General features: G+C 53.3%; 1 protein-coding gene across 1 annotated transcript; it reads right to left on the reverse strand.

Annotated features, from left to right (window-relative positions):
* Positions 1 to 6778: 6778 nt before the first annotated feature.
* On the reverse strand, positions 6779 to 8362 carry IER5L (immediate early response 5 like). The gene has a single exon (XM_043469805.1). The coding sequence runs from the start codon at positions 8162 to 8164 to the stop codon at positions 6956 to 6958; it is 1209 nt and encodes a 402-aa protein (XP_043325740.1). The 5' UTR covers positions 8165 to 8362; the 3' UTR covers positions 6779 to 6955.
* Between the last annotated feature and the right edge of the window lie 18537 nt (positions 8363 to 26899).

Genomic DNA, 26899 nt, shown 5'->3' on the forward strand with positions numbered 1-26899 from the left:
CGCCGCTGAGCCACCGCGTGGGAGGAAGCATCCCAGAGAATTGTCCCATTCAGCTGGCCTTTGCATGGTCAAGAAATTAATCTGTGTTGTGTTGAACTGCTGAGATTAGGGGATTAATGTGTTACTGCAGCAGAGCTTATCCCATACTGACTAATACAGCTGATCTGTCCTCTCCGATCACCAGATTTACAGTGATGCTGCCAGCTCCTCCCTGTTTCATTTCCCCACAACACTTATCTAAGTTTTCAGTGGCTCACTTACTTATTGTCTGTCTCTCCATTAGCACATAAGCTCCATAAAAGCAGGGTGCTCGTCTGTCTTGTTCATGCCACATCCTCGGTGCCTAGCACAGTGCCTGGCATATACAGGTACTCAATATATTTGAATGAATGGGTGAGTGCATGCATTTCTTGAATGAGTCAGTGACAGAGGCAGGTGGCCATACTCGTGGGTAGATGTGGAGTCTGATCTTGCCACCGGTGGTTTTCTTACTGTGATTAGACATCAGAAGCCTGGAAGCAATAGTTCTTTTGTCTATGTTTGGAGTGTCAACATTGGATTCGGACCTTCCTTGTCTCCTCCCACTCTATCCCTTCAGACCTGGAAATGTGGGCTGGCTAGGAAAAGGACTCATCTCAGGTCCCAAGCCGAGCCTGTGGCCAAGCCAGAGTCTGCCCCTGGGTCTCCAGACTCCTGGTCCACAGCCCCTTGTGCTGAGCTTTGCCACTTCATCTTTAGTTACAGCTTAAGTCACTGAAGACCCTTCCCAAGCACATTTCCCTCTTACCACCCACCTGGCCAGATAATCTAGCAAAACTCTGAGCAAAACATTCTGTGATGATTGATGGCAAGGACGGGGTGGAGTTGGGACAGGGGTCAGAGGTGAGAACAAGCAAGGCTCCCTCCAGAATGCCTCCCTGGGGTTTGTCTTTTTGTCTCACAGTCTCTTAGCAGAGACAGAGTGCAGGATGCTGAATTCTGGGGAGCCAAGGCTTCTTGGTCGAGAGCTCTGTTCTCAGGGGTTGAGCCTGCCTCAGAAAGGTTGAATAGCAGTGCTCCCTGCTCTGTAGCATGCTGTGCATCGACGATAGCACCTGTCACATCACATTTTTTTCTCTGAAAAATGTGGTGTTAATTTTTTTCTTCTAAATATAAAAGTGATACATGCTCATTGTAGAAAATTTGGAAAACACAGAAATGTGTGAATGGTGAAACGAAGGTCATCCGTATTCTCTTCACCTTTCAACTGTTTCAGTATTTTCCAGCTTCGATTCCGTTGGTTTTGTCTGCACATGTGATCGATAATGTTACCTGTTCCCCAGATGTCCCTGGGCCCTGCCAGCTGGGGGTGTACAGGCGGGCATGTTAATTTCAGCATGTCCCTCTCCATTCCACTGGCCAGCACCTTGGCCTCCCTTCAAAGCCTTTTCAGCTGGGTCTGGGAGTGCCAGGGGGAACCATCTATGAGCTCCAGCCAAGATAATCCACTTTGGCCTCCTTGTGGGTACCACTGCCCTAGTCCCCAGAGGGGGGCTCGTGTCACTGTCCCTGCCCCGGGGCCTGCAGCCTCCCCTCCCCTGGTGAGTCCTGAGTGGCAGCCCCGGGAAGAATCAGATGGCCCTGTGGCCTCATTATCCTGGCGAGGAGCAGGGCGAGTATTTCCTTTCCAGAGCTGTGTTGGCTGCATTTAATCACCCAGGCCCTGAAGCAACCATGCCTGTGCCCTGGGTCTCCCCAAGTCCCACACGAAAATGCCCCCTTTAACTTCCTCTCTCTGGAGGCCATCTTTGGTCTGTCACTTTTCTGAGTAGAGTACCCCTTTTCTGAAAAGAGAGCCCCTTCTCTGCCCGTGAGCTTTCAGCGGGGGCGACCACCCACCCTCCAACTCTGCTGCAGGTTTGGGACAGGACGGGGTCCTTCCCTGAGGTCTTCTGGGCTGACAAGAGAAGAGGATAGTCGTTCTTGGGTGGCGAAGATGTGGGATGGGAAGCCAGGGGCTGCTGTCGTGAGAAATGGGTCAGCAGTAGGAGAGTGGGCGCCCAGTGCAGAGGAGAAAATCACAGGAGGCAGAGAGAGCATCTGGAGGTTTGTCCCTGGATCTAGTTGTACCTGAAGCCCGCTCCATCTCTGCCCACTGTACAGCTGAGTGCCATGAACCAAGAGATTCCACTTCTTCCCATGCTGGTTCCAGTCAGCTCACTGTTCCCTATCACAAGGGTCCTGACAAATACCAGGAAGAGGTCAGTTTCTGTGCTGGGTGGGGTGGGATACAGACACCACTGTCCTATGTGTTTCTCCATCCCTCCACCCAGAGCATGAAGCATTAGAAGATGTGTGCACCCAATCTGCTAGTTCAGGTTCAGCTGGAACTAACCAGTGTTGCTATTTAGACAACATCAGGGTCATCTGACAGCTCACACTGTAGTATGTAATAAATTCTTCTCCACTAGACTGTGAACTCCAGCAGTAAGACTGGCCACTTCATAGTTGTGTGATTTCGGGCAAACTTTCTCACTTTTAAAACAAGGATGCTCATAGTATCTTTCTCTGAGAATAGCTGGAAAACCTCAGTGAATTCATACAGAGGGACTTTGCTGTCCTCTTCTTTGATGTTCTTTTTTTGCAGTGATCAGCTCAGTGCTTTGCCCTGGCTAGGCACTAAGTGGGGCAAATGTGTGTCCCACGCACGGAGAGGCAGAAAGAGATGCCCTGTTACCAGAGTGACACCCACCCCCCACCCCCCACACAAACACACACACACACAGAATAGAAGCACTCAGATCTCAGCATCCCACACAGTGACCCTCCTGGGAGCCCAGGGCATCCCCAGCCCCTGGCTCCTCTGGAGGGCAGCCTGCAGCTCTCCCAGGCTCTCAACTGTCATCCCAGCAGCTCCATATTGCTAGGAGTGCAACTTGGATCCTGGCTCAGCCCTACACCACGTATCAAGGGCAGCAGAACCTGCGGTGTTCTAGGAGCTAGGGGAATTCTGTGTGTGTGCGTGTGTGCGTGTGCTGGTTAACTTGGGGGGGGGGGGGAGAGCTTTCTAGAGCCCTGGCTTCCAGAACTGCTCCACTCTGAAAGCTCTGTCTCATCACTAAGTCCCCAGTCTTTTCCAATCTCCCTATCTCCTCAATGAGTGCCCCCCAACCCCAAGTCTTGCCTAGGGGCTCTTGTGGGGTCTGTCTGAGTCATTTTCCTGGAAGGAGCAGGGCTTGTCTGTCGACCTGGGTCTGTGGACTCCTGGTCTGCCGGCCGGCTTGCCCCTCGTCCTCCTTCCCCAAGACCACACTGCCCGCACTCCACCCCCACCCCCCCACTCCCAGCCTTTCAGCTGTGTTCTGCTGGGGAGCATAAGTTAGTTTCTCAGGATGTCCTGGGAGAGCAGGCTGAGCTCTTGCCAACCTCCAGGGGAGGGGCCATGGCATCGAGTGGAGTAGGATGCTCCTTGGGGCTCTGGTGTTGGGGACGGGGCGTTTGGGCGCGTGTGGCCTTCAGTGTGGTGTGTGCTGTAACATTTCGGGTGGACCCTCTTAGTGTGAGAGGTGGCCGGCCCGGGGACTGTGTTATTGGTTGCTGCACGCTGTGCTCAGGGGACTGACCGTTTGCGTGGCTACCCAAGGTCCCTCGGCCCTGAGAAGATAATTGAGTGGGAGGGCATCTCTCTTCCGGGTGCTCCCGGAGTCCTCCACCCCCTGCCCACGGGGATCCCCGGATCCCAATATGCCTGAGGTCTCTGGGCACAGCTGAAGCTCAAGAAAACCTAGCAACGGGGAGGACAACCCGGGCCCGCTCAGTTTAGAGCTCTTATTTCGCAGACCGCCACCCACGCTCCTTGGCCCCTAAGGGAGAGGTGGGAGGTCCCAAGCCGCTCGGCCGGTCCCTTCGGGTGCCCTGGTCCGCCCTCCCAACAAAGGCGGCCGACCACGTGCCCTTCCTCGAGGCGGGCCCGGAGTGGGGAACGCACGCAGCCCCCGGGTTTCCGCTCCAGCCAGGGTTCGAGCCAGACCGCGCTGCGCCCCGGGTGGACGCGGAGCAGCCCCCCGCAGCCCTCCGCCACTCCGCGTTGTGCCTCGCCCACTCCCAGCCGCAGCCTCTGCAGCTCCCTGGAAGCGGCGCTAGGGGGAGCTGTGGCAACTGGCTTGGTGGATGGAATCAAAACCGCCCATCAAACGGCTATTCCTTGGACTTGCAGGGGGTGGGTGGGTAGGTAGCGCACGGGGAGGAGGGCGACCCACCGTTCCCCCTCCTCAGCAGCTCCAGACTCTTCTCTTCCCGTGGGAGGCCGAAAAAACAGCCCTGGTGGGGAGGTGAAGGTGCCTTTCCTCCCCGGAACTTACGCCTCCGTAGCCTCCTTCTTTCCTCCGCCCCCATCGTAGACCCTTCGCGGCCACCTCCGACCCCCCCAAACCCCTTGGCTCTGGAGTGTCCCCGAGAACTTCGCCTCGCGCGTCACCGGGACCCAGAGCCCAGCGGACTCCTGGGACTGGCTTGCGTCCGCCTCTCGGCGGCTTAGGGTGGGGGTGGGGGTCCTCGCGGCTGCAGCCCTTCCTCTCCCTGCGGGGGTCGTGAAGGCTGGGGTGGGGGCCGTGAACCGTTTTGCGCGGGGTGGGGGGTGGGGTGCTTGCGCAGCCAAGGGGAGCGCAGGGGCGAGAAAGCGAGCGAGAGCACTGGGGAGACAGCCAGGGACCGAAAGAGAGAGAGAGAGGGAGAGACAGAGAGAGGGGCGGTATCAAATCGAGAGCAAGCTGCCTCTTTGCTTTTTCTTTCTTTCTTTCTTTTTTTGCCCTCCCCTTCAGTCTTTCTCTCCTATCCCCTCTTAAGCTGGAACCACCCCGCGCGCCCCTGGGCCCGAGGCGCAGCTCCAGATGTGAATTTGGTTCCAGTGGGGAGGACGCGAGCTTCCTCGGGGCCTTGGCACATTCTCCCACTCTGAGGTCATTCCGTAGGTGGTCAGAGCGCAGAGCGCGCCTGGAGCCTTCCTGCCTCCATCCACTGGGGAGGGAAGAAGAGAGGCGGGCGGGAGGGCGCGGAGAGGGAGAGGGGAGGGGCGCGAGGAGGGAGGGAGACGCCGCCAGCACACCACCAAGTGGCACCGAGCAGTGATAACAAACTCAACTTAAAAAAAAAAAAAGGAAAAAACTTCCCCAAGTTGCAGCCGGAGATGTGCGGACGTGCGGGCGGAGGCGCAGGGCGGGGACTGTGGGTGGCCCAGCAGCCCCCGATGTCCCCCGGCGGCTCTCCCGGGCCCAAGAGAGCTCTGAGTTGAGGCCGAGCAGGCTCTGCGCCCCTGGCTGGGTTAGGAAATGTGATGGTGGCTCGCTCGGCTTCCTGCTGGAGATCCTGGGGGGCGGGGGCGGGGGGAACCGGTTCCCGTGGGGGGCAGGCACCTCTGCAGAGGCGGGGGGGCCGGGGAAGCGCGCAGCACCAGCTTCTTCCCCAGCAAACAGCACTCTCCCATCCCTCTCCCACCCTCGGCCCTGCGGATGTGGGCAGCTCCTGCCCTCCCAGGCTAGGAAAGCTGGGCTTTGCAGGAGGGTAGGGGTCTCGTGTCACCTCCCTCTATCCTCCCCGCCACCTCCAGGCCGACCTGAAAACAAGGCACCGCCATCCTCTAGAGTCGACTTTTTTATTAAGATTTTAAATTTAAACAAATCTGAACAGTTTTACCCGGTTGATACACAATTGAGAATGCACAAAAATACAGGGGTAGGAGGGAGAAGGGCCAAGAAAGGAAGGGTTGGCAACTTGTTTTGGAGTCCACATGGTGCTGACGGCAGAGAACCAGAGGGGCTGCAGGCGAACCCCACCTTTTTTTTTTTTTTTTTTACAACAAAAGGCTTTAAATTAAACAAAATCTATCAAGCTGAAGACACAGGACGGGGTTCTCACGGGCTCGAACAATGCTGGTTTCATGAAATGCAATCGAAGGCTGAACCAGGATAGTGCAACTTAGAAGCACACACACAAGCACACACACACACACACACACACACACACAAACACCACATCTGACCGGGAACTTAGTGAAGTCTCCAACGCAGTCGGCGGTCCCGGCCCCTCCCTCTCTCGGGGCCGCCGGGGATCCAGGTGAAGGAATCGACTTCCTTTTTTGTTTAGTGGGGACCGCAGTGCTGGGCATGATGGGAAATGTAGTCGGCCGTGCCCGCCCCCCACCCCTTCCCTAAACAGTGTCCGAGAGTGTCGGGGTGTCCGGCGCCACCCCCGAGTCTGGAAGACGGGTGGAGGAGGGGAGGATAACAGAGCCAGAGGGGCGGGGAGACGAGGGGTTCAAGACACCCGCCCCGGGAAGAAAAGAAAAAAAGTTGAAGTGTTTTCATTTCTGCCTTCTCATTTTGAGAACTTTGGAGGCCGCCCCCAGAGAGGAAATGTGACCCAAACCTCCCTTTCGGAGATAGAGTTTGCCTTTGTTTTTGCTCAGGATTTCACAAGACCCATTCCTCACCCCGCGGAGGGACTGGAGAGAACAGAGCTCCGGGCTTCCTGGGTCTGACAACTGATTGGAATCGGCGTCCGGGACCCCTCGCCCTCCTGCGCTGCGCCCCCGGCGCGCCCCGTCGGTCCCGGCGCCCTGCCTCGCCCCCCGGCTGCCCGGCACCTCCTCCGGGCAGCAGCCCCTCCTCACGTGGCTGGCTCCTCGCTAAACACCACTGCAATCACTACAATAAAAAGAAAGAAAAAAAAAAAAAGAGTAGGAGAAACACAAAGCATACTTAAATAGGCGCTTTTTCTCTCTGCAAAAATAAAGTCCAAGATCTTAGATTTCTTTTTTTTTATTTTACAATTTATAAAACATCAGCCCTCTCCCTCTGCTCGCCCCCTGCTCAGCCCGAAGTGGCCGGGCGCCCGTTCGTTCCCTCCTCTCGCCCCTTGGCCGAGTCTTTGTCTGGCCCCAGCCCCGCGGGGCCCCGGGTCCCCATGCCCTCGGGGGTCCCTAGAAGGCGACAATGGCTCGAGTCCAGGCGCCGAGGCTGGCGAGCGCCTGCTTAGCGCACAGCTGCCCGTTGAGCGGCGGCGGCTGCTCGGAGGAGTCCGGCTGTCGGCTCACCAGCCCGGAGAAGCCCGAGCCAAAGATGGAGATCAAGTTTGAGATGTTGGACGCGTCCGGGGATGAGTCCGGGCAGAAGTCCTCGAAGCGAGCGCGCTTGCAGGGGGCGAACGGGACGCCCCCGGGGGGCTCGGCCCCCAGGTCGCCCGCATCGTCGTCGTCGTCGTCGTCCTCCTCCTGGCCAGGGTAATACTTGCGCTTGCAGCCGGTGGCGGACGCCAGGCCGGGTCCCGGGGCGCCCTGGCCACAGCAGGGGCAGTGGGCGGAGGCGCAGCAGTCCTGGTGCAAGTAGCCGTTCTCCACCGTGGTCACCACGTGAGTGTCCAGGTCCAGCACGGTGGTCTGGCTGCTGCAGTGCACGCCAAAGTCCGAGGGGGCCGGGTACGCGCCCCGGTAGAAGCCGGGGGAGGAGGCGGGGGCCGGGGAGGCGGGCGGGGAGGCGGCGGCCGCGGCCTGAGGGGCGGCCCCAGGGGGCGCGGAGGGCGCGGAGCAGGCGGCCGAGGCGCGAGGGTCCCGCGAGCAGAGAGTGGCGGGTGGCGGCGGCGGCGGCAGCGGCGCAGGACCCGGCTGCAGCGGCTCCAAGGGCTGCCCGCGGTGGGGCGCGCCGTGCGGCGGCTGGAGCGCGGCGCACCCGGGCAGCTCCGAGAGCGCCCCCGCGCCGCCCGCGGGCGCCCCGGCCGCTGCCGCCGCCGCGCAGCCCCTGGGAGCCGGGTGCTGGTGCAGCTGCTGCTGGAGGTGCAGCTGGTGGAGCTGGTGGAGCTGGTGCAGCTGGTGACGGGCGACCGGTTCGCGCGCCTCCGCGTCCCCGCCGCCGCCAAGTTGCAGAGGGCCGAAGTCGGCCGCGCTGGCCGGCATGCCCGGCGCCGCGTACGCGAGGTGCTGGTGCTGGTGGTGGGGCGGTTGCTGCTGCTGCTGCTGCTGGCGCCGGTAGAGCTCGGCGTAGCGCTCGCTCAGGTAGAGCTGGCGCGCGTTGCGGAGCACGTAGGACACCAGGAGGTTCTTGTGCAGCTTGATGCCGCCGCGCTGGGTCCGGGAGCTGTGGATCTTGCGCAGGGAGATGCTGATCAGGCTCTGGGCGTCCAGGGCGCACTCCATGCTCCCTTGAAGACGGCGGCGGCGGAGCAGCCGCGGCCGTTGCTGCTGCTAAGGCTGCTGCTGTTTCGGCTTCCAGCCGGCCTCCGAGACGCGCTGGGCAGGGGAAACGGAGCCCGAGTCGGCGGGTCGGCTGCGCTCCGAGAGGAGCCGCCACCATGCGCTGCGCGCCACCCGCGGGCTCGTGCTCCACAGACGGCGCCAAAGCAATGAGCCTCGGCCGGCCCGGGCCCCAGCTATTTAGCCGGGCGTCCGGGCCCCGCCCCACACCTGATAAGCCAATCAGAGCTCCCCAAACCTCCCGAGTGACAGACGCTGCCCGCCCCGGGGCCACTAAGCTGGCCAATCAGACCAAGGCGGTTCCTTTGTGCTATTCAAATACCGAACGCACCCCGGGCCTCCAACGCCGCCACTGCCTCGAATGTTCTCATGGGGCTGCCGCGCCGCGCGGGACTTGGAGTCACGGGGGCCGCTATCTGCGACGTGGCCGCCTCGCAGCCGTCACGTTGGAGCCCGTGGCAGCCCTCGGCCTAGTTCCTGGGAGCCCAGGGTCTGTTCACCTGCGTGCTGCTGCGACGGCTCCTCCCCCTTCCGCATGGCTGGGCCTCACCTGCGGCAGGTGCGCGCAACTCCCACTCCCGGCCACGCGGCACCTCTTTTCTGATCTGTCGCCCCCCTGGGTGACCCCCTGGACCCAAGGCTTTTGCAAGAGACTCGTGGGGCCGCCGGCTTGACCTGTGGGGACTCCTCAGGGGAAAGAAGTCCCCTCAGTCGCTGGGAATGTGGGATCTGACTCCTTGACTTTTTGGTTGAGGGGCCTCAGAGAACACTCGGAGAAGGGCCGTCCTCTCCGTTGGTCTGATGGAAGAACCCCAAACACGGTGAATTTTGAATTCCCCAGATGGAGAAGGCTTGGAGGCTGCCTCTGGCAAACACCTGAGGTCTAAAAGGTGTTCTGAGAGCTGACATCCAGTGTCCTAATCACCCGTCCTGTAACCTCTCCTTTATTCCCTAACTAATAATAATGACAATAGGGACTATTATTATGTACCTAGTATGGGGGAGGCCCTTCCAGAAACCCCCTGACTCCCTCCCCGAGACTGCCTGCAGATAGGGACCTCAGTCTTAGAGGAGAAGGGTGACTCTAGGGAAATCATGCTGCTGAGGAACTCGCCAAATTAACTCTTGTTGATAGTTTTCCTTCTTGTCCTGAATCGTTCATGGGGCCACCTCCTTCCAGCTGGGAGCTGAGACGGTGGGGATTTTCTCCAGAGGGCTTTTGATCTGGACTGGTTACCCTGAAAGGGAGTGACTGCTGCTTAGAGTTGGGGGGGGGGTGTCCAAGGCACCTGGGTGGGAGGGTCTCTTTGAAGTGGGCAGGACATTTGCCTGAGGAGGGGGTCCTTGAGTTGGCCCTTGAAGGAGGAACAGGCTTCACAGAGAGTATGAAGGCTAGGTGGGCCTTGTGTGTGTGTGGAGGGGATGCTGGGTGGGAGGAGGTTTCAGGAGCAAACTTCTGCTGTTTCACCCTCTCCTTGGGGTTTCTTCCGAGTCTCTTCTTTTGTTGGGTCTGTTGTCCTCAGCACCTGCTTCTTCCCTTGGCAGGAGTAAAGAGACCCAGCCAGCCCACCCAGTACTCTCTCAGTGTCCCCTCAGATTTAGGAATTCTCCAAGTCTGTTTCCTCCAACAATTTTTCAGCATCTACTCAGTGCCAGGCAGCAAGGATAAAAACAGATTTAAGGAGCACATACCCCATTTTTCAGACGAAACTTGGGGCGCTGACAGCAGAAGAGACTTGCCCAAGGTCCCACAGCTCCAGGTCCAGTGCTCTGGCATTTGCATGCCATGTGCACAACCCCAAACTGGTCTGAGCCCCTGTGATCGGAAGAACCTCTTCTGCCCCCACCCAGAGAAGCCAGGATTGACACTTTATGGGAACTGTGAGAAAAGGTGTCTTACTTCCATTGTATTGGTGATCTGCTGACAGGGACACACAGAATACAACTTGTTCATGTGATAGTATTTGTAATAATAAAAATATACTGCTCCTTACCTCCCTAGGGCCTGACTTAAAGACACACAAAGACTTCATTCTTTTATTTATTTTGTTTTGACCACACTGCAAGGTATGTGGGATCTCAGTCCCTGACCAGGGATCGAACCTGCGCCCCCTGCATTGAAAGCTCAGAGTCTTAACCTCTGGACAGCCAGGGAGATCCCTCATTCATTTATTTTTGAAGTCCACCTTTGAGATGTCATTACCATGTGGAGAGGAGTGGGAGGTTCTGTTTCTACAGTCAAGTCTGGGATGGACAGTGTCTGGCACGTTGTGAGAGTCTAAGAATGTATTATTAATGCTCATTTGGGACCTTCATTCTGTCTTTGCCCAGAATTTATTGGGGCAAGCTAAGATTTTGAGTGTTTGTGTCTTGCTCAAGGTCACACAGTCAAGAAGGGGTGAAGGCAGGATTTGAACGCAGGTCTGTTTCTAGCAGTGGAACTTGCTTTAGGTTCTTTGAAATCAGCCACTTGCTTCTGCCGTGGGTGAATCTGAGTCCAGTTCTCAGGGCTCAGCTCATGGTGAACGTAAACTTGATTGATCAACATCCCACCACTTTCCTGCCAACTGCTCTGAAACCAGGGCCTGTGGGATCCACAAAGAAGAAAATCTCTCTCACAGCTCAGCTCATCATTGACAGCCGTTCTCAGAGCAGCACCTCCTCACTCTGGGGGCCTAGATGGGACACCAGGGTAGGGAGGGAAATGGATTCCCTAGCCACAGGTTGAGGGCAGGGGAACCAGCCTCCCCTTCAGCCTCTGCCTCAAGTCTGAGCTCTGCTAAGGCTCTTCTGCTCCCTGGGGCCAGCTGAGGAGTGGTCAGTCCCGTCTGTGTGGCCCCATTCTTTGGGTCCTCCTTTCTGGGGCCCATGTTCACTTGGTCTCATCTCCTTTTCGGGAATGGAGAGGTGGGCTAGTGGAGAGGGCTAAGCAGTTGTCTAGATTAATAAAAACCCTTGATCTTTTTTGGGGTGGCCTGGAGAGGGGGAGTTGCTGCAGCTGTTGTAAGGACACAGTTACTGAAGGAGGTAACGCAACAGCTGAGCTATTTGGTGCCCCTGGGAACAGTGAAAACGGGAGGGTACACAGTATGAATTCACAGATATTTACCGAATGGGTGGGTCTCACACAAGGCTTCTGTTCCGATGGCCAATGGCTCAGAGCAGGGGACTACGGACCGTCCAGGGCATCGAGTATGTGTATGTATACATGTGTGTATGAATATCCGCGTGCGCATGTGTGCCGGAGGGCAGGTCCAAGTGAGACAAGGCTTCTTGGGATGAAGAACTGGCCTTATTGGTCTGGGCGCCTGAGAAAGGTTGGGGCACTCACCTTTCCCCCTAAAGCTGGAGGATTACATCTGGCCCTGAGTCGCTGCTCTCTGGAGGAAGTTAATTCATGCCTAAATATTTACTGAGAGAGTGCTGGGACAGTGAAGAGCAGGTCACAAAACTATCGGGACTTGGGCTCCTGTCAAACCTCAGGAAGTGTCACTGGAGCTGCGAACACCTTGAAATGCCACTTAGGCCTGGGGACACCTTTGGTCACTGGGCTCAGAGGGGCAGACATGCCAGGAAGTTCCTAGTCAGCTTTGGGACTCGCTTGGTGGGTTCTCAGGGACCAATTTGGGGAAGAGGATGCAGAGGCAAAAAGGTTAATTGAAGGTCTGTGTTGGGAGAAGGAGGATTTGGAATTGACATATTCATTCCTTTGTTCATTGGCCAGAGAGATGTTTCTAGAATCTTACTCTGGAATCCCTGCAAATGGATTAGAGGGAACAAGTTGTGATCCTGCCCTCAGGAGACCACAACTCAGAGGAAAGCAGAGGAGATAAACAGATCAGATGACGCAGAGTGATAAGTCTATGATAGGAAGGAAGGGGCTGGAGGCGGGCACAGGAGGGTCCCCAAAGCTGTCCTGGAGAAGGCTTCCTGCAGGAAGCTGAGACTGGGAGGCCAAGGATGGGGAGGGGTCTTTTAGAAGAGAGAACAGCTTGAGGCTCAGCACAGGGCCTGGTATGCAGTAGGTGCTCAATAAACATTTGTGAAATCAATCAATCAGTAAGTGTAAGTATGCAGAAGACACTGTTAGGATTGGAAGGGTCCTAGGCATCAGGCTGCCCCCATCCCTAATTTCAGATAGGTAAACTGAGGTTCAAGGGCTTCCCAGATGGCTCAGTGATAAACAATTTGCCTGCCAACGCAGGAGATACGGGAGATGTGGGTTCGATCCCTGGGTTGGGAAGATCCCCTGGAGGCGGAAATGGCAACTCACTGCAGTATTCTGACCTGAAAAATCCCATGGACAGAGGAGCCTGGCAGGGTAGCAAAGAGTCGGGCATGACTGAGCAACTGAGCATACACGCACACAAACTGAGATCCAGAGAGGAGGAAGGATGTGCTGAGTGTGTCGCCCAGAGATGGAACTGGAACCCAGACATCCCACCTCCCAGTCCAGCCTCTGGCTGCCCCAGCTTGCTGTCTCCAAGGCTTGGAGTGGGGGTTACTCCATGGGAACTGAGATTTGACACTGTGGGCAGTGGCAGAGAAAGCGTGGGGCAGGGCTGGACGCAGGGGTCACTGTTGAGTCCTCTCTGAGGTTCGGGGTCCATGGTGCTTGGATGCGGGAGCCAGGTGCTACACCCTGCAAAAGTTGCTCTGTGGCTGTTGGGCACTGGGGAGCTTGGCTGGGGTCCCAGAGCTGGGGAACACCCCTCCTGCCCTGAAGACCCAGCATCCTGTCACTGTCCCACATACAGGTTAACGACCCGTCTGTGTTTGCCCAGCATGGTCCAAGGCAACAGGCTCAGTGCCCAGGAAGGCATCATGGCTCCTGGCTTCAAGGTCTTACATGTAATGTGGAAGGTTGACAGCAGCTTGGTTTTTTGGAGTTCTTGTTCTCTGCCAGCCACTGCCTCCCGTGCTGGTCTCCTTGAAGCCCCACAGCAACCTTTGAGGCAGGTTCGGTTATCATCTGCATTTTATGGATGAAGCATGTGAGGCTCACAGGGCTTGGGTGACTTCACTGGGCTCCTCCAGCAAGGGAGGAAAAGCGACTCTGATCCCAGGGCTCTGGGGCAGGGGCGGGGCGGGGGGCACCACGAGCAGCAGGGGAGGAGTGGAGACCCCTGCTGCTAGTTTTGGATTTGTTGGCTTTTGAACGAATTCTGTCCTTCCCGATGGAATGTGCATGCAGAGCGGGCGTGATCTCACCTGGGGGCCTCTGCCCGAGCACCTGGCACAGGTTGGGTGCCCATTTGTTCGTTCACTCACTTACTCACTCACTCATTCATTCACTCACTCAATAACCAGGGACTGAGATAGTGAAGGACAGGGAAGCCTGGCCTGCTGCAGTCTGTGGGGCCGCAAAGAGTCGGACACGACTTAGTGACCGAACGGCAACAAATACCGGCCAATGAGCAGTCGCCATGCTAAAGGAACACCAGACAGCTCTGTCTGCCCAGAGCAGGGCTGAGAGGATCCTTTTAATCTCCTTGGCCAACTCTGATTGATTGGTAGTGTCTGCCTGGAACCCTGGGTTGGAAGGGATTTGGCGGGTGCCCCAGTTGATTAGTGATGTCTGCCAAGGGCTCAGCTGGGAGCCTTTATGGCAAACCTGCTGGGTAGCTGCCCCTGGGATGAGGAGGGAGTGTCTGCTCAGTGCTTTGGACATCTGGGTTGGTTAAGCAGACAGAATGGGTCTGGAGGTTGGGAGAAATGGGTTCTAGCCCCAGACTGGCCCTGTAACCCTCAGGAAATACACATCAGCCTTTTCGGGCCTCAGTTTCCTCATTTGTCACCTTCCTCCAGGAGGCACTGTGAGCATCAAATAACAGGAAAGTGTTTGAAGAGCTGAGGAGACTGGTAATGAAAGGAAATGGGAAACTGCTCCCCTCCCTCTTTTCTTCTTTCAAAATCTTCCCAGAAATGGAACACGCTGGGTAGGGTAGAGTTAATCCCAACGGTCCTGTGTGTGTGTGTGTGTGTGTGTGTGTGTGTGTGTGTGTACTGGTGGGTGGGGGGGCCCCTCAGTGGTTCCTGGCTCAGAGTTGTTTTTATAACTCACTTAGTACAGACCTTTGTCCTCTCCCTGGCCTCAGCTGGGAGTTTCTAAGGAGTAAGAAGCTCCTTGGATCTTAGGAACTGAATCTTAGAATTTTCGTTTGTTTGTTTTCATTTGACTGGTGGGAGCTGGTGTGTGTGCCACCTGCCTCCTCCACGTCCCCACTCAGTGATTAAAACTAGACCATTGTGCCAGGTGCAGAACTATGTTTAACATGGATTTTTCCCATTAATCCTCAAAACAGTCTGATGAGGTGGGTAGCAGAGTAATCCCCCTTTCACCGTTGAGGAAAGTGAGGCCCAGGGACCTGAAACTCGGAGGCCACACACCTCCAGGCTGCTGCTGGTCTGTGGGTACCAGACTCTGATCTGAGCTAGAGAAAGACTGTCTCATTTGTCTTGACTGACTATGCCTCATCCTGGTTCTTCTGTCCATTCATCCATTTACTTCTTCATTCACTTCGTATTTTTGTTCTTTCACAAATGTTAGGTTCCCACTGTGCGCCAGGCTCTGCATCAACTCCTAGAACCACGACAACCCCACTCTCGAGGACCTTACTTACATTCTAGACCAGACAGGAAACAAGCAAAAAGTAAGCAGATAAATAAACAAGATTGCAAAGAGGGTGATAACGAAGTAAACGGGGCTTTGTGGTGGGGAATTGACCAGCCTCCCAGGCTCCCAAGCTCCCACCCCTCCCTGGGCCCCCTCCGTCCAACCCTTGGCCTTCCCCAGGCCCAAGTCCCTGCTTCAGAGGCCCAGACTCTCTAGCAATCTGTTCTGAGCTCAGGCTGCACTTCTGTCCCTCCTGCTCCCCACAACTGGTGAATTTTTAATGCTGCTTACATGGAACAGAGCAGAGTTTTTGTTTTTGTTTTGAGAGCATTTCTCAAACAACAACAAAAAAATCATTTCTCAAGCGTGTGTGTGTGAACAAAGAGAGTGCGAAAGAGACAGCCCTGTGAGTACTGATGATCTGTCCTCAATTCATCTCCTGAGCTCCTTTTTATTTAGAGATTTTTAAAAACATGGGCCTAAATAGGATGTCAATTCCCACTTTGTGCTGGTGAAAGGGAACCCGGGAGGGCTCTCGATATCCATGTCCTTAGCAAACCCACCCAGCCCTTTGGGGACCTGGGCCCCATCATTACCTTTGTCATACAGATGAGGAGACCGAGGTGCAGAAATAAGAAGTATCTGTGTGGGTCCTTCCACTAATGCGTGGTGGAGAGGGAGGCTGGAGCACATGGCTTCACACTGCCTGCCCCATCACACACACACACACACACACACACACACGCTCAAGACAACTCTGGCTTCAAGAGGGGTGGAAATGAGGGAAGGACCCCAGCCTGTGACCTCAAAGGGGCTGGGAATAATCTGGCTGAGAAGGAGGAAGAGGGGAGAGACCTACAGGTTGGAGAGTGAACCTTAGTGGTTAGTGCTAGAGGGTCAGAACCTTTCCCCGGAACTGACCCCAGGATGTAGCAAAGTGGGTCTCTGCCTTGCGTCCTTGGTAGCGGCTCCCAGTGGCCTCCTCTTAGCCTACTTATTGAGCGCTTACTGGGTACTAGCCGCCAAGCTCTAGACATGAATCATCTTGTTGAATCCTCATGATAGAATCTATGACTAAGATCCTTCTGTTATCCTGTCCACTTTACAGAGGAGGAGGCTGAGGCTCAGAGAGGTGAATTGACTGCAATCTAGCCTGGCGTGCCTCCGGAGCCGGCTCTTTTAACCTTGACACCTGGATATGCAGGTGGCCGGAAGAAGAAGGTGGCCTCCAGGACTCTGAGAGCTGAGGCTGGTGACTGTCCTTGTGAACTCGTGAACCTCTGATGCAGGACTGGTTCATCTTTTCAGCCTGATTTCACCGGTTTGTAGCGCTCAGGGCTGGGAGGGTGGTTCACTCCATTACTGAACCTCTCTGGACAGCGAGGCTAGAGCCTCATCTGCTCTTCGTGCAGTCTCCTCATGGCAGGATCTTTCCTCAGTGCCTGGTTTTCCTCCTTGGCAGTGAGGACATCATTAGTTCCATTCATTTCTTTTTTTAAAAAATAACTTTGTATTATTTATATATTTATTGGCTGTGCTTGGTCTTTGTTGCTGCACGGACTTTTCTCTAGGTACGGTGCATGGGCTTCTCATTGCAGGGCGATGTAAAGAGCCTCTCTTTTGTTGCAGAGCATGGGCTCTAGGGGCGCTTCCCAGGTGGCACTAGTGGTAAAGAACCTGTCTAGCGGCGCAGGAAACATAAGAGATGTGGGTTCGATTCCTGGGTTGGGAAAACCCCCTGGAGGAGGGCATGGCAACCCACTCCAGTACTCTTGCCTGGAGAATCCCATGGGCAGAGGGGCCTGGTGGGCTTCCGTCCATGGGGTCTCAAAAAGTTGGACTGCTACTTAGCATCCATGGGCTCTAGGGTCCATGGATTTCAGTATTTGTGGCCTGTGGTCTCAGAGGCATCCCAGGCTCTAGAGCACAAGCTCAATAGTTGTGGTGCACAGGTCTAGTTGCTCTGTGGCATGTGGGATCTTCTCGGATCAGGAATCGAATCCATGTCTCCTGCATTGGCAGGCAGATTCTTTACCACTGAGCCACCAGGGAAGTCCCGCATGGGCAGAGCCCACAAACAGCTCTCTGTACTTGGTACCTTGTTCTAGTCCCTAACATAATAGGTGCCCAATTTCTATCTGTTCCATGAACAAACATTGTGTGAAAGGATCTTGGTGAGCAACTGTTTTAGCTTTGCATGGATTAGATGTGGACAAAATTCTTTTTTAATGTCCATCTTGGCTACCTGATGCAAAGAACTGACTCTTTGGAAAAGACCCTGATGCTGGGAAAGATTGAAAGTAGGAGGAGAAGGGGACGACAGAGGGTGAGATGGTTGGATGGCATCACCGACTCAGTGGATTTGAGTTTGAGCAAGTTCTGGGAGTTGGTGATGGACAGGGAGGCCTGGCGTGCTGCAGTCCATGGGGTCGCAAAGAGTCAGACATGACTGAGCAACTGAACTAGCATGGAAATCCCTCTTGAAAAGAAAAAAAATGTTTTAACCAATCTAATCCTTTCCTAGTCGGAGAAGGCAATGGCACCCCACTCCAGTACTCTTGCCTGGAAAATCCCGTGGATGGAGGAGCCTGGTAGGCTGCGGTCCATGGGGTTGCTAAGAGTCAGACACGACTAAGTGACTTCACTTTCACTTTTCACTTTCACTCATTGGAGAAGGAAATGCCAACCCACTCCAGTGTTCTTGCCTGGAGAATCCCAGAGATGGGGGAGCTTGGTGGGCTGACGTCTATGGGGTCACATAGAGTCGGACACGACTGAAGTGACTTAGCAGCAGCAGCAGCAGCAGTCCTTTCCTAGTGGTGAACACAGTTTTTTTTCTTAAATTAATAAGTGTCAGGCTTCCCTGGTGGCTCAATGGTAAAGAATCTGCCTGCAGGAGACATGAGTTTGATCCCTCATCTGGGAAGATCCCGCATGCCTTGGGAACAGCTGAGCCCATGTGCCACAATTATCGAGCCTGTGCTCTAGAGCCTGGGAGCTGCAACTACGGATCCCACATGCTGCACCCACCGAAGCCCCTGTGCCCTAGAGCCCACGCTCTGCAGCAAGAGAAGCCACCGCGATGAGAAGCCCAGCTCCGCAGCTGGAGAGGAGCCCCTTACTCTCTGCAGCTAGAGAAAAGACCAAGCACAGCCCAAGTAAATAAATAAATACAATTATTAAAAAGAAAACAAGTGTCATTCATTGCTGATTTGTCCATTGATTCGCAGACGCATGGGAGGAGAGACTGATTCACTCTTTAACAGATGTGTGTGGGGTATCTGCTATGTGCTAATCCCTTTCAGGGCACTAGGGAAAGGGAAAGGACAGTCATTCTCCAGGGGATGCAATATACTCAGGGAGATGAGGTGATTTCAAGGTAATAGAAGCAGATGCCATTGAATTCCTTGGGACCATGGCTTGATTTCTCACCTGTAGTACCAAACACTGAGTTTAATCTAAGGCACCCATTCCCCACCCTGCCCGTCCCCTGACCTCAATCTAACACCCTTGAAATTTCTATGTGTCTTACCATTGATAACATCTTAGATTTGCTAAAGTCTGGATGTTTGACTCATTGGACTAATTGACATTTATAAGGCACTTCATACAACTTGCCCTGTCACCCCACATTTAGTGACTAGTTCTGACCCTGTGTTGATAAAGGCAGCCTGTTTGGTATTTCACAGTCATGGGGAAGGGATGGGAACCATCGTTTACTGAGAACTGAGTACGTACGAGGCCCTGCACTTGCTGGTTCACACCGCAGAACTTTCATACACCGTGTCGGGCAGCTTGCTGTATCGTCCCCGATCTGCGGACGAAGAGACCCGAGCTTTTCTGTGCTGTGCTCCCTTGCTCAGTTGTGTTTGACTCTTCCCAACCCTGTGGACAGTAGCTCACCAGGTTCCTCTCTGTCCACGGGGATTCTCCAGGCAAGAATACTGGAGTAGGTTGCCATGCCCTCCTCCAGGGGTTCTTCCCAACCCAGGGATCAAACCCAGAAATATCCATCAACTACCTTTCACAGACAAGGAAGTTGAAGCTAAGAAAGTAGAAGAGATTGGATTATTGTTCAGCAATTCTTCACTCCCCTTCTCCTTGAGGTAGAATCATTTTTCCTGACCCACTGACTTTGGGCCACATGACTTTGGCCAAGGGACTGTGGGAAGAAGAGATGGTATGTCTCTGAAGAGGAGGCCTTGGGAGATAGTGCATGCTACTGCCCTACATCTTGCATGTTTGTGATCTGTCACAACAAAATACACCCCATTTAGATTCTGATCACAAAAGGAATTTGGAAACTCATGGGATGCATGAGCCCAGCTCACAGTCTGGAGCCAAGTTCAAGGGATCCACAGCCTAAAACAGAACTACCCAGTTGAGTCCAGACAACTGCAACCAACCTACAGACCAATGAGAATAAATGAATAGGCATCCATTGGATCATAGAAAAAGCAAGAGAGTTCCAGAAAAACATCTACTTCTGCTTTATTGACTATGCCAAAGCCTTTGACTGTGTGGATTACAACAAACTGGAAAATTCTTAAAAAGATGAGAATACCAGACCACCTTACCTGCCTCCTGAAAAATCTGTATGCAGGTCAAGAAGCAACAGTTAGAATTGGACATGGAACAATGGGCTGGTTCCAAATTGGGAAAGGAGGCTGTATATCGTCACCCTGCTTATTTAACTTATATGCAGAGTATATCATGCAAAATGCCGGGCTGGATGAAGCACAGATGGAATCCAGGAGAAATATCAATAACCTCATGTATGCAGATAACACCACTCTCATGTCAGAAAGTGAAGAGGAGCTGAAGAGCCTCTTGATGAACGTGAAAGAGGAGACTGAAAAGCTGGCTTAAAACTCAGCATTCAAAAAACTAAGATCATGGCATCTGGTCCAAACACTTCATGGCAAATAGATGGGTAAACAATGGAAACAGTGACAGACTTTCTTTTCTTGGGCTCCAAAATCACTGCAGATGGTGACTGAAGCCATGAAATTAAAAGACACTTGCTTCTTGGAAGAAAAGCTATGACAAACCTAGACAGCATATTAAAAAGCAGAGACATTACTTTGCCTACAAAGATCCATCTAGTCAAACTATAGTTTTTCCAGTAGTCATGTATGGATGTGAGAGTTGGACTGTAAAGAAAGCTGAGTGCCAAAGAACTGATGCTTCTGAACTGTAGGGTTGGAGAAGACTCTTGAGAGTCCTTGGACTGCAAGGAGATCAAACCAGTCAATCCTAAAGGAAATCAGTCCTGAATAGTCATTGAAAGGACTGATGCTGAAGCTGAAACTCCAATACTTTGGCCACCTGATGCGAAGAACTGACTCATTGGAAAAGACCTTAATGCCAGGAAAGATTGAAGTCAGCAGTAGAAGGGGACAACAGAGGATAAGATGGTTGGATGGTATCACTGACTCGATGGACATGAGTTTGAGCAAGCTCCAGGAGTTGGTGTTGGACAGGAAGGCCTGGCGTGCTGCAGTCCATTGGGTCACAAAGTGTTGGACACAACTGAGCTACTGAACTGAGGAAGCTTCTGAGAGTTTGAGGCTGTCTGTTAAACAGCATCATTATGGCAAAAGCTGACTACTACATAAATGTTCAGTGATTTCATTAAGGTCACACAGCTAATGAATGGAAGAGCCAGGGTCTAGAATTTTGGTCTTTTTATACCCAGATGCTGGGAAAGATTGAAGGTGAGAGGAGAAGGGGATGACAGAGGATGAGATGGTTGGATGGCATCACCGACTCGATGGACATGAGTTTGAGTAAGCTCCGGGAGTTGGTGATGGACAGAGAAACCTGGCATGCTGTAGTCCACAGGGTCGCAAAGAGTCGGATACGACTGAGCAACTGAACTGAATTGAACTGATACTCCCAGTCCACTGCTTATCTGGAGGCTTCTGGTAACTAAGCCAGTAAAGAGAATAGAACCAGGGCTGAGGGTTCTGTGTAGGCATTACTGACTTTCTCTAGCTTGTTTTCTTTATTTGTCTATTGAAAATAGTAAACCCAGTATATACTGATGCATCTGTGCTGTTCTTGGAATTTCGTCACCATACATCTCAAGCTCGGAAATGGAAAGAAAACTGTGTATTCGCAATCTGTCTTTTGTATGAGCTTTAAGGAACGTTGGCAAGGCAACTAGACAGAAGTTTTTCCTCTTATTGGGGGCTGTTTGATGGGTAAGCCAACTTTTTGCCAAAAGAATCTCTTTCTTAGGGACTTAATATCTTTTAGGTATATTTATGGATATGAATTTTCCTTTGAGTATTGCTTTGGCTGCACCCTGTAAGTTTTAGTGTTCAACGCTCTCATTGTATTTAATGTTCAAATAGTATGAAACATCCAAGTAGGATGTAATCTCCTTTCAAATTCCCTGTTTATCTCAAGAGTTAACTTGGAAAAAAGTATTCAAATTTCCACCAAGGTAGATTAAAAGAACCCTCTATAGCTATTAATTTAATTTTATTTCACTGTGTGGAGAATGTGCTTGACTTTGGAATTTGTTGAAATGATCTCTGTGCCTGCATACCATGATTATTATTTAAATGTTCTGTGGGATTATTGTTTTCAAGAATGCAAGTTTTTGATAGCTCCAAACACCTGTGAATACTTGTATTCCAGGTAAATTCACCCTACTCCCACTCCTTGGTATCATATACAAATGACTGAAAATTAGGGTACATTTGTTTTAAGAGAGAACTCTGCAAGGTCCAGCCCACCCTGGTGTCTGTCCTGCTGGTGACTGGGTTCCACGTCTTCCTCTGAAGGGATGGATGGGCTTTGTTGGTTGGCTCCTGCAGTGTTTGTTATAACAAACATGAATGAATCCTGCAAACAGGGAGTCCAAGTGGAAGAAGCAATTAATTAATATTTGACTCCTGCTGGGGATGTGTGGGAGTGGGTAGAAGAGGCTGATTTGCTTTTCAATTTTATTCACTTTTCTGCTTTCCCTTCCGCTAATTACTGCACTAAGCTCTTCTCTTTGTTGATAAAATTTGCATTTTAAAAAATGATCTGGGAGGTATTGAATAACTACTTGGTCACAATGAATTTTTCACAAATAAAATAACACTTCCACTTCTTGCACAGATTCTGGGCCACTTCCTGGGCTATGGTGGAGGTCAGGGCCATTGCTGTGGTCGGTTACCAGTTGAATGTGTGGAAGGCCAGTCACCAGCACCTACCTGCAGGGCTCCTCCCCCTTGCTAAACACTCCTGTCCACCATCTCACCGTCTCTATAGCTAGGCTATGGGAGTGGGACATGTATTGGCCCATTTTCCAGATAAGGAAACTGAGACTCGAGCAGGTTAAGTCAGTGGTTCTCAAACCTGGCTGTGCCTCAGGACCACATGAGGGCTTGTTAATTATGCAGAAGTGTATGGAGGGAGAGTAAGATCATAAAGGCTCTCTGGAGTGGTGAGTCTAATCACCCCAGACTCCCCTCTGGCCTCCACTGCCAGCCAGCGTTTCCTGCAGCCCAGGGGCAGCTGGGGAATTTTGGGTGGGGGTGGGGGATGTCAGAGGAGGGAGTGGCAGGAAAAGGTAGGAGCCCATCAGGGAGGATGCCGCCTTGTATGCCATGCTGGGGTTGGGCAAAAATTCCTGCCCTCGTTCCTTGCTCACCCCAAGATGTTCTGGGACTCAGCTAGACCTCATCTGGCCACTCTCCCTCCCCTGATCCCCAGCCTGCGCTAAGTCGTGAGGAAGACTCTGAGGGGCACATTGTCTGATGGGGGAGACAGTCATGGGCAGGCTGCCTCCACTGTCGGCCTCCCCCACACTCAGAGAACACGGTAGAGCAAGTGTCCTGCCCTCCTTTGGCTCTTCAGGCCTGGACTCCAATCCCTTCCCTGTTCCCAACTCTTTAAAATGTCCCTTTTTAATGCCCCTTCCTCGAGGAAGCCTTTCTTGATGTCCCCATCAGAATCATTCATTTCTGTTTGTCTCCGTGGCTCTGAGCATCTCTGCTGAGCAAGCCAATTCCACGGGCTGGGTTCACACTGATGTCGGTCTCTCCTATCCCTCTCTCACCCTCAATGGCCAGCTCCTTCTGGAAGGAGGCAACTACTTTGGAGGCAGAAAGACCTGGGGTCGGGTCCTGGGGACTTCCTGTTGAATTTTTCCCTGGGACCTTGGGAAAACTAATGTCACCTCTTGTAGATTCCGGTTGTCTGTTCCCATCAGTGGGGATCACAGTTGTGTCTGGACTCATTCCTTTGGCTCACAAGTCCTTGCTCTGCCAAATGCTCACCTTGTAAAGTAGGCCCAACTTTTAAACTCATGAGCCTCAGTTTCCTCATTTAAGTCGGGATAGTAAGAGCACCCAGTTAGTTGGGTGAGGTGAAGATTCAGGGAGATGACACACAGCTGGTGGTGTCTGGCACAGGGGCAAGCTCTTTCAAGGGCAGTGCTTCCCAGATAACAGCCAAACCCAGCAGCTTCTTCCTTTATTGCCCCCACTGTGGAATTTGGCTTGACAGTGATAGGAGCGCCCTTCCGCCCTCACCAGAAAGAAAAGAAAGGAGAACCACGGTGGCCACTGCCTGTGAATCTAGTTGCTCCCTTGGCAAACCCATCAAAGGCTCACATGAATTTTTCAGATAGGAAAACAGGCTCAGAGAAGGGAAGAAACTTGCTCAAGGTCACACGGCATGGCTCAAGGAGGGCTGGCTGGGAACACAGGTCTCTTCACTGACGGGATTGTCTGCTGGGCTTCCCTTTGGGTTGAGTCTGCAGTTCAGGCCCTGCAGTCTCCGGGCTGGTCTGTCCCCAATCATTCATTCACTCTGTTGTTCACTCATGTGTATTGGCCCTTCTACTGGGCATTGTGAGGGTCTCTGAGGTGGCCTGGTGATGAGGCAGGAGTTACAGTTAGCTGCAAGTTATAGAAACCCAACCAAGATAGCTTACACATCCCAGACAGTCCTAGGAGAGGCGGTCATAGCTGGGCAACCTCAAGATGTTCTGGTTTCCTGCTCCACTATCCCTACGATGTGCCGTTTATCCTTATGGCACAAAATGGCTGCTTTAACTCCAGTATCATGACAGCATTCCAGGCAGGAAAATTAGGGCAAAGATTGGGGAAAAGTGAAGGGAAAAGGACAAAAGGCCTCTGTCAAATGAATTCCTCTTTTTTTTTAATCAGAAAAAAACAACTGATTTCCTGGGTGTTCCAGCAGGAGACTCCTAATTCCATTTCATTGGCCAGAATTGGGTCAACCAACCCAGCTAGCTGCAATGGGATCTGGGAGGTGAATATTTTATATAAGCATACTTGCTCACTTAAAACCAAGGTTCCCCTAGGAGGGGAGATGGGGGTGAAATGGACACCCAGTTGGTCAGCAGTGTTCTTATCTGCCCAACAGACTCTCTGTCCTCAAGGAGCCCACATCTGGGGGGCCACATACATTTGGAGCTTTCCACTGTAGGAGGAAGTAGCAAGCAGCTGGTGTGTGCACAGGAGAGACCCTTAGCTCTCTCTTACTATCCTTGGAAGTAGGATCCTCTGTCCAATGCGGTGGCTGGCACACAGTAGGGGCTCAGTCAATATTTGTTGGGAAAAAGGGGAGGGAGTTCTAGAAAGCAGTATTGCCAGGCTTTTACCCTAAGCCGGTCTAGCTTCTGCAGCGGTTTAGGTGGGGTTCTCTGGGCCCTCAGTTAGGCCTTCATTAAATGCCTCCTCCGTGGATGAGGCGCACAGGCGATGCAGGCGGGGGTGGCTGGGACCAGGCCCTCCCTGGGAGAGAGAGCCTACTTCTGTGATGGGCTTCAGTGATGCCCGGGGGTGAGGTCCCTCCACGGAGACCTGTGGCCTACCTCTGACACGCCCTGCAGAGGGAGGGAGGGGGCTGCCCCCTTCGCTGAGAACAGTGCAGACCCCTGAGTGCCATATGCTTCTCACTTGTCTTCCACCGAGGGCTCAGGACCACCCCTGAGGGAGGTGGTGCCAACCTGGCCCTGCCCTGCAGAGGGGGAGACAGACCCTCAGTCCCTTGCCCGTGGGCCCCCACGCTTGTGGGTGCCAATCTTGGATTGAACCCGGGTCGCCCAGTCCCAAAGCAGCCGCCCTCTGCACCAATGACTGATGCCACCTCTTTGAGATTCGGGGTGGTGATCCTCCACGCACCATGGGTGGGTTGCGTGTGGCTGGGGGGGTGGGAGGGTGAGGAGCTCCCCAGCGGTGGGGAGGCAGATGTGGATCAGGAGGGAGAGGCAGGAAGAGGTGCCAGGGTGCTAGGGGCGATGCTCCAGCAGTTCCTCTCGAGTGGGGGTCTTGGGCCCTGGGCAGGGGACCGAAGCTGGGTGGCACCACCCCAAGCCTGGCACCCCTCGGCTCTCCTGATGCTGACACCAGGCTTGGCTGTGCTCACCAGAGGCGGTGTTTCTTTCCTCCCTTCTTCCTTTTTTCTGAGACAGTGCTCTTGGCTGGGGCGCAGCACTCGCTCTATGGGAAAAACTTGTTTTTGTCGGTAAACTCCAGCGCTATGACTCAGAAGACACCCAGGGAGCACCCTCCTGGTGTCAAGGGGCCGCTTGGCTAATGAGCTAATGTTTGTAAAGTGCTTAGAAGAAGAAAAATTCCACGCGAGGGCTGAGGGTTTGTGCTGTTATTTGGGGGAAAGGGTGAGGAAGAAGGATGTGGTGAAGGGAAGGGGCAAACTCTGGCAGAGAAGTAGCCTGGAGCCCCTGGGGTTGCGCAGGCAGCCTGGTTTTGCTTGTGTTGCTGGTGCCAGCGCCTGTCTGGGCAGAAGCCCCGGCTGCCCCTTTGTTCAGAGCTGGGCAGATCTGAACCGGCTGCGCGGCTTTGATTTCGTTTTTTCCTGTAGCAGGTGGGGCAGGGGAGATGGTACTTGAGTGGTCCCTGCCCTTAAGACCGAGATCTTCCAGTCTGGGGCAGTGATCAAGTCACTGAAACAGCCCCTTCCCCAGTGCTTGGCACACAGCAAGTAGCTCCTGTCATTCATTCATTCACTCAACAAACACTTCTGGGACTTCCCTGGTGGTCCAGTGGTGAAGAATCCACCTGTCAATGCAGGGGACACGGGTTTGATCCCGGATCCATGACAACCCCACATGCCATGGAGCAACTAAGTCCGTGAGCCACAACTACTGAAGGCCACACACCATAGAGCCTGTGATCTGCAACAAGAGAAGCCACTTCAATGAGAAGCCGGTGCATTGCAATTTAGAGAGAAGCCCCTGTTCACAACTAGAGAAAGACTGCATGTAGCAATGAAGACCCAGTGCAGCCAAAAATAAATAAATAAAATTTAAAAACAAAGAAAAAAACAAGCCCAAACACTTCTACCTGTGCCAGGTACTGGCCATGGAATGAGGAACAAAGAAGACAATCCTCTTAAGAGATTACGTCCTGGAGGGGGAGATGACATCTAACAGATGAAGACGTCGTCGTCTGCCCTGTGATCATGATTGTGAAAGGGCAGAGGAGGAGAGACATGCAAAGCCCTGAGTGTGGGAACTAGACCTGGCCAAGCTCAAATACAGGAGCACCAAGAAGGCTTTCCTAGGAGGGGTGGCTCCAAGAAAGAGTGGGCATTTCCAGTTCCCAAGCAAAAAGGGAGAGAGAGAGCGCATGTCAGGCAGGGCAGCAGCATTAATCAGCATATTAATTAATTAATTAATCCAACAAACCCTTAGCGCCTACTATGTGCCTTGCACTGGGGATATAGAGGTGAATAATTCAGGCATAAATCCTGACAACTTCCCTCCCACAAAGCTCATGTTCTGTATAAAAAGCAAATTAAAAAATAAATTTACAGAGAAACTATCAGCTAGCAATAGGAATGGTGGTAAAATTAAGCAAGGTCATAATGGTAGAGGGGAGGCTCTAGGGAGGCTCCCCCAGACTGTGTAGTGACCAGGGAGGGACTTTTGGAGGAGGTAACATTTCAGCTGAGGCTTGGATGATGGAAGGAGCCAGCCAAGAGTGGATATGGGCAGTGCAAAGGCCCTGAGGCAGAAATGAACTCAGTGTGGTCAAAGCACCAAAAGAGGCCAGGACAGAGGGTGCAGC

The sequence above is a fragment of the Cervus canadensis genome, chromosome 5, assembly GCF_019320065.1.
Source record: "Cervus canadensis isolate Bull #8, Minnesota chromosome 5, ASM1932006v1, whole genome shotgun sequence".
NCBI classification, from domain to species: Eukaryota; Metazoa; Chordata; class Mammalia; order Artiodactyla; family Cervidae; genus Cervus; species Cervus canadensis.

Coding starts and splice junctions, on each gene's coding strand:
- IER5L (XM_043469805.1), bottom strand. CDS start 8,164: ATGGAGTGCGCCCTGGACGCCCAGAGCCTGATCAGCATCTCCCTGCGC.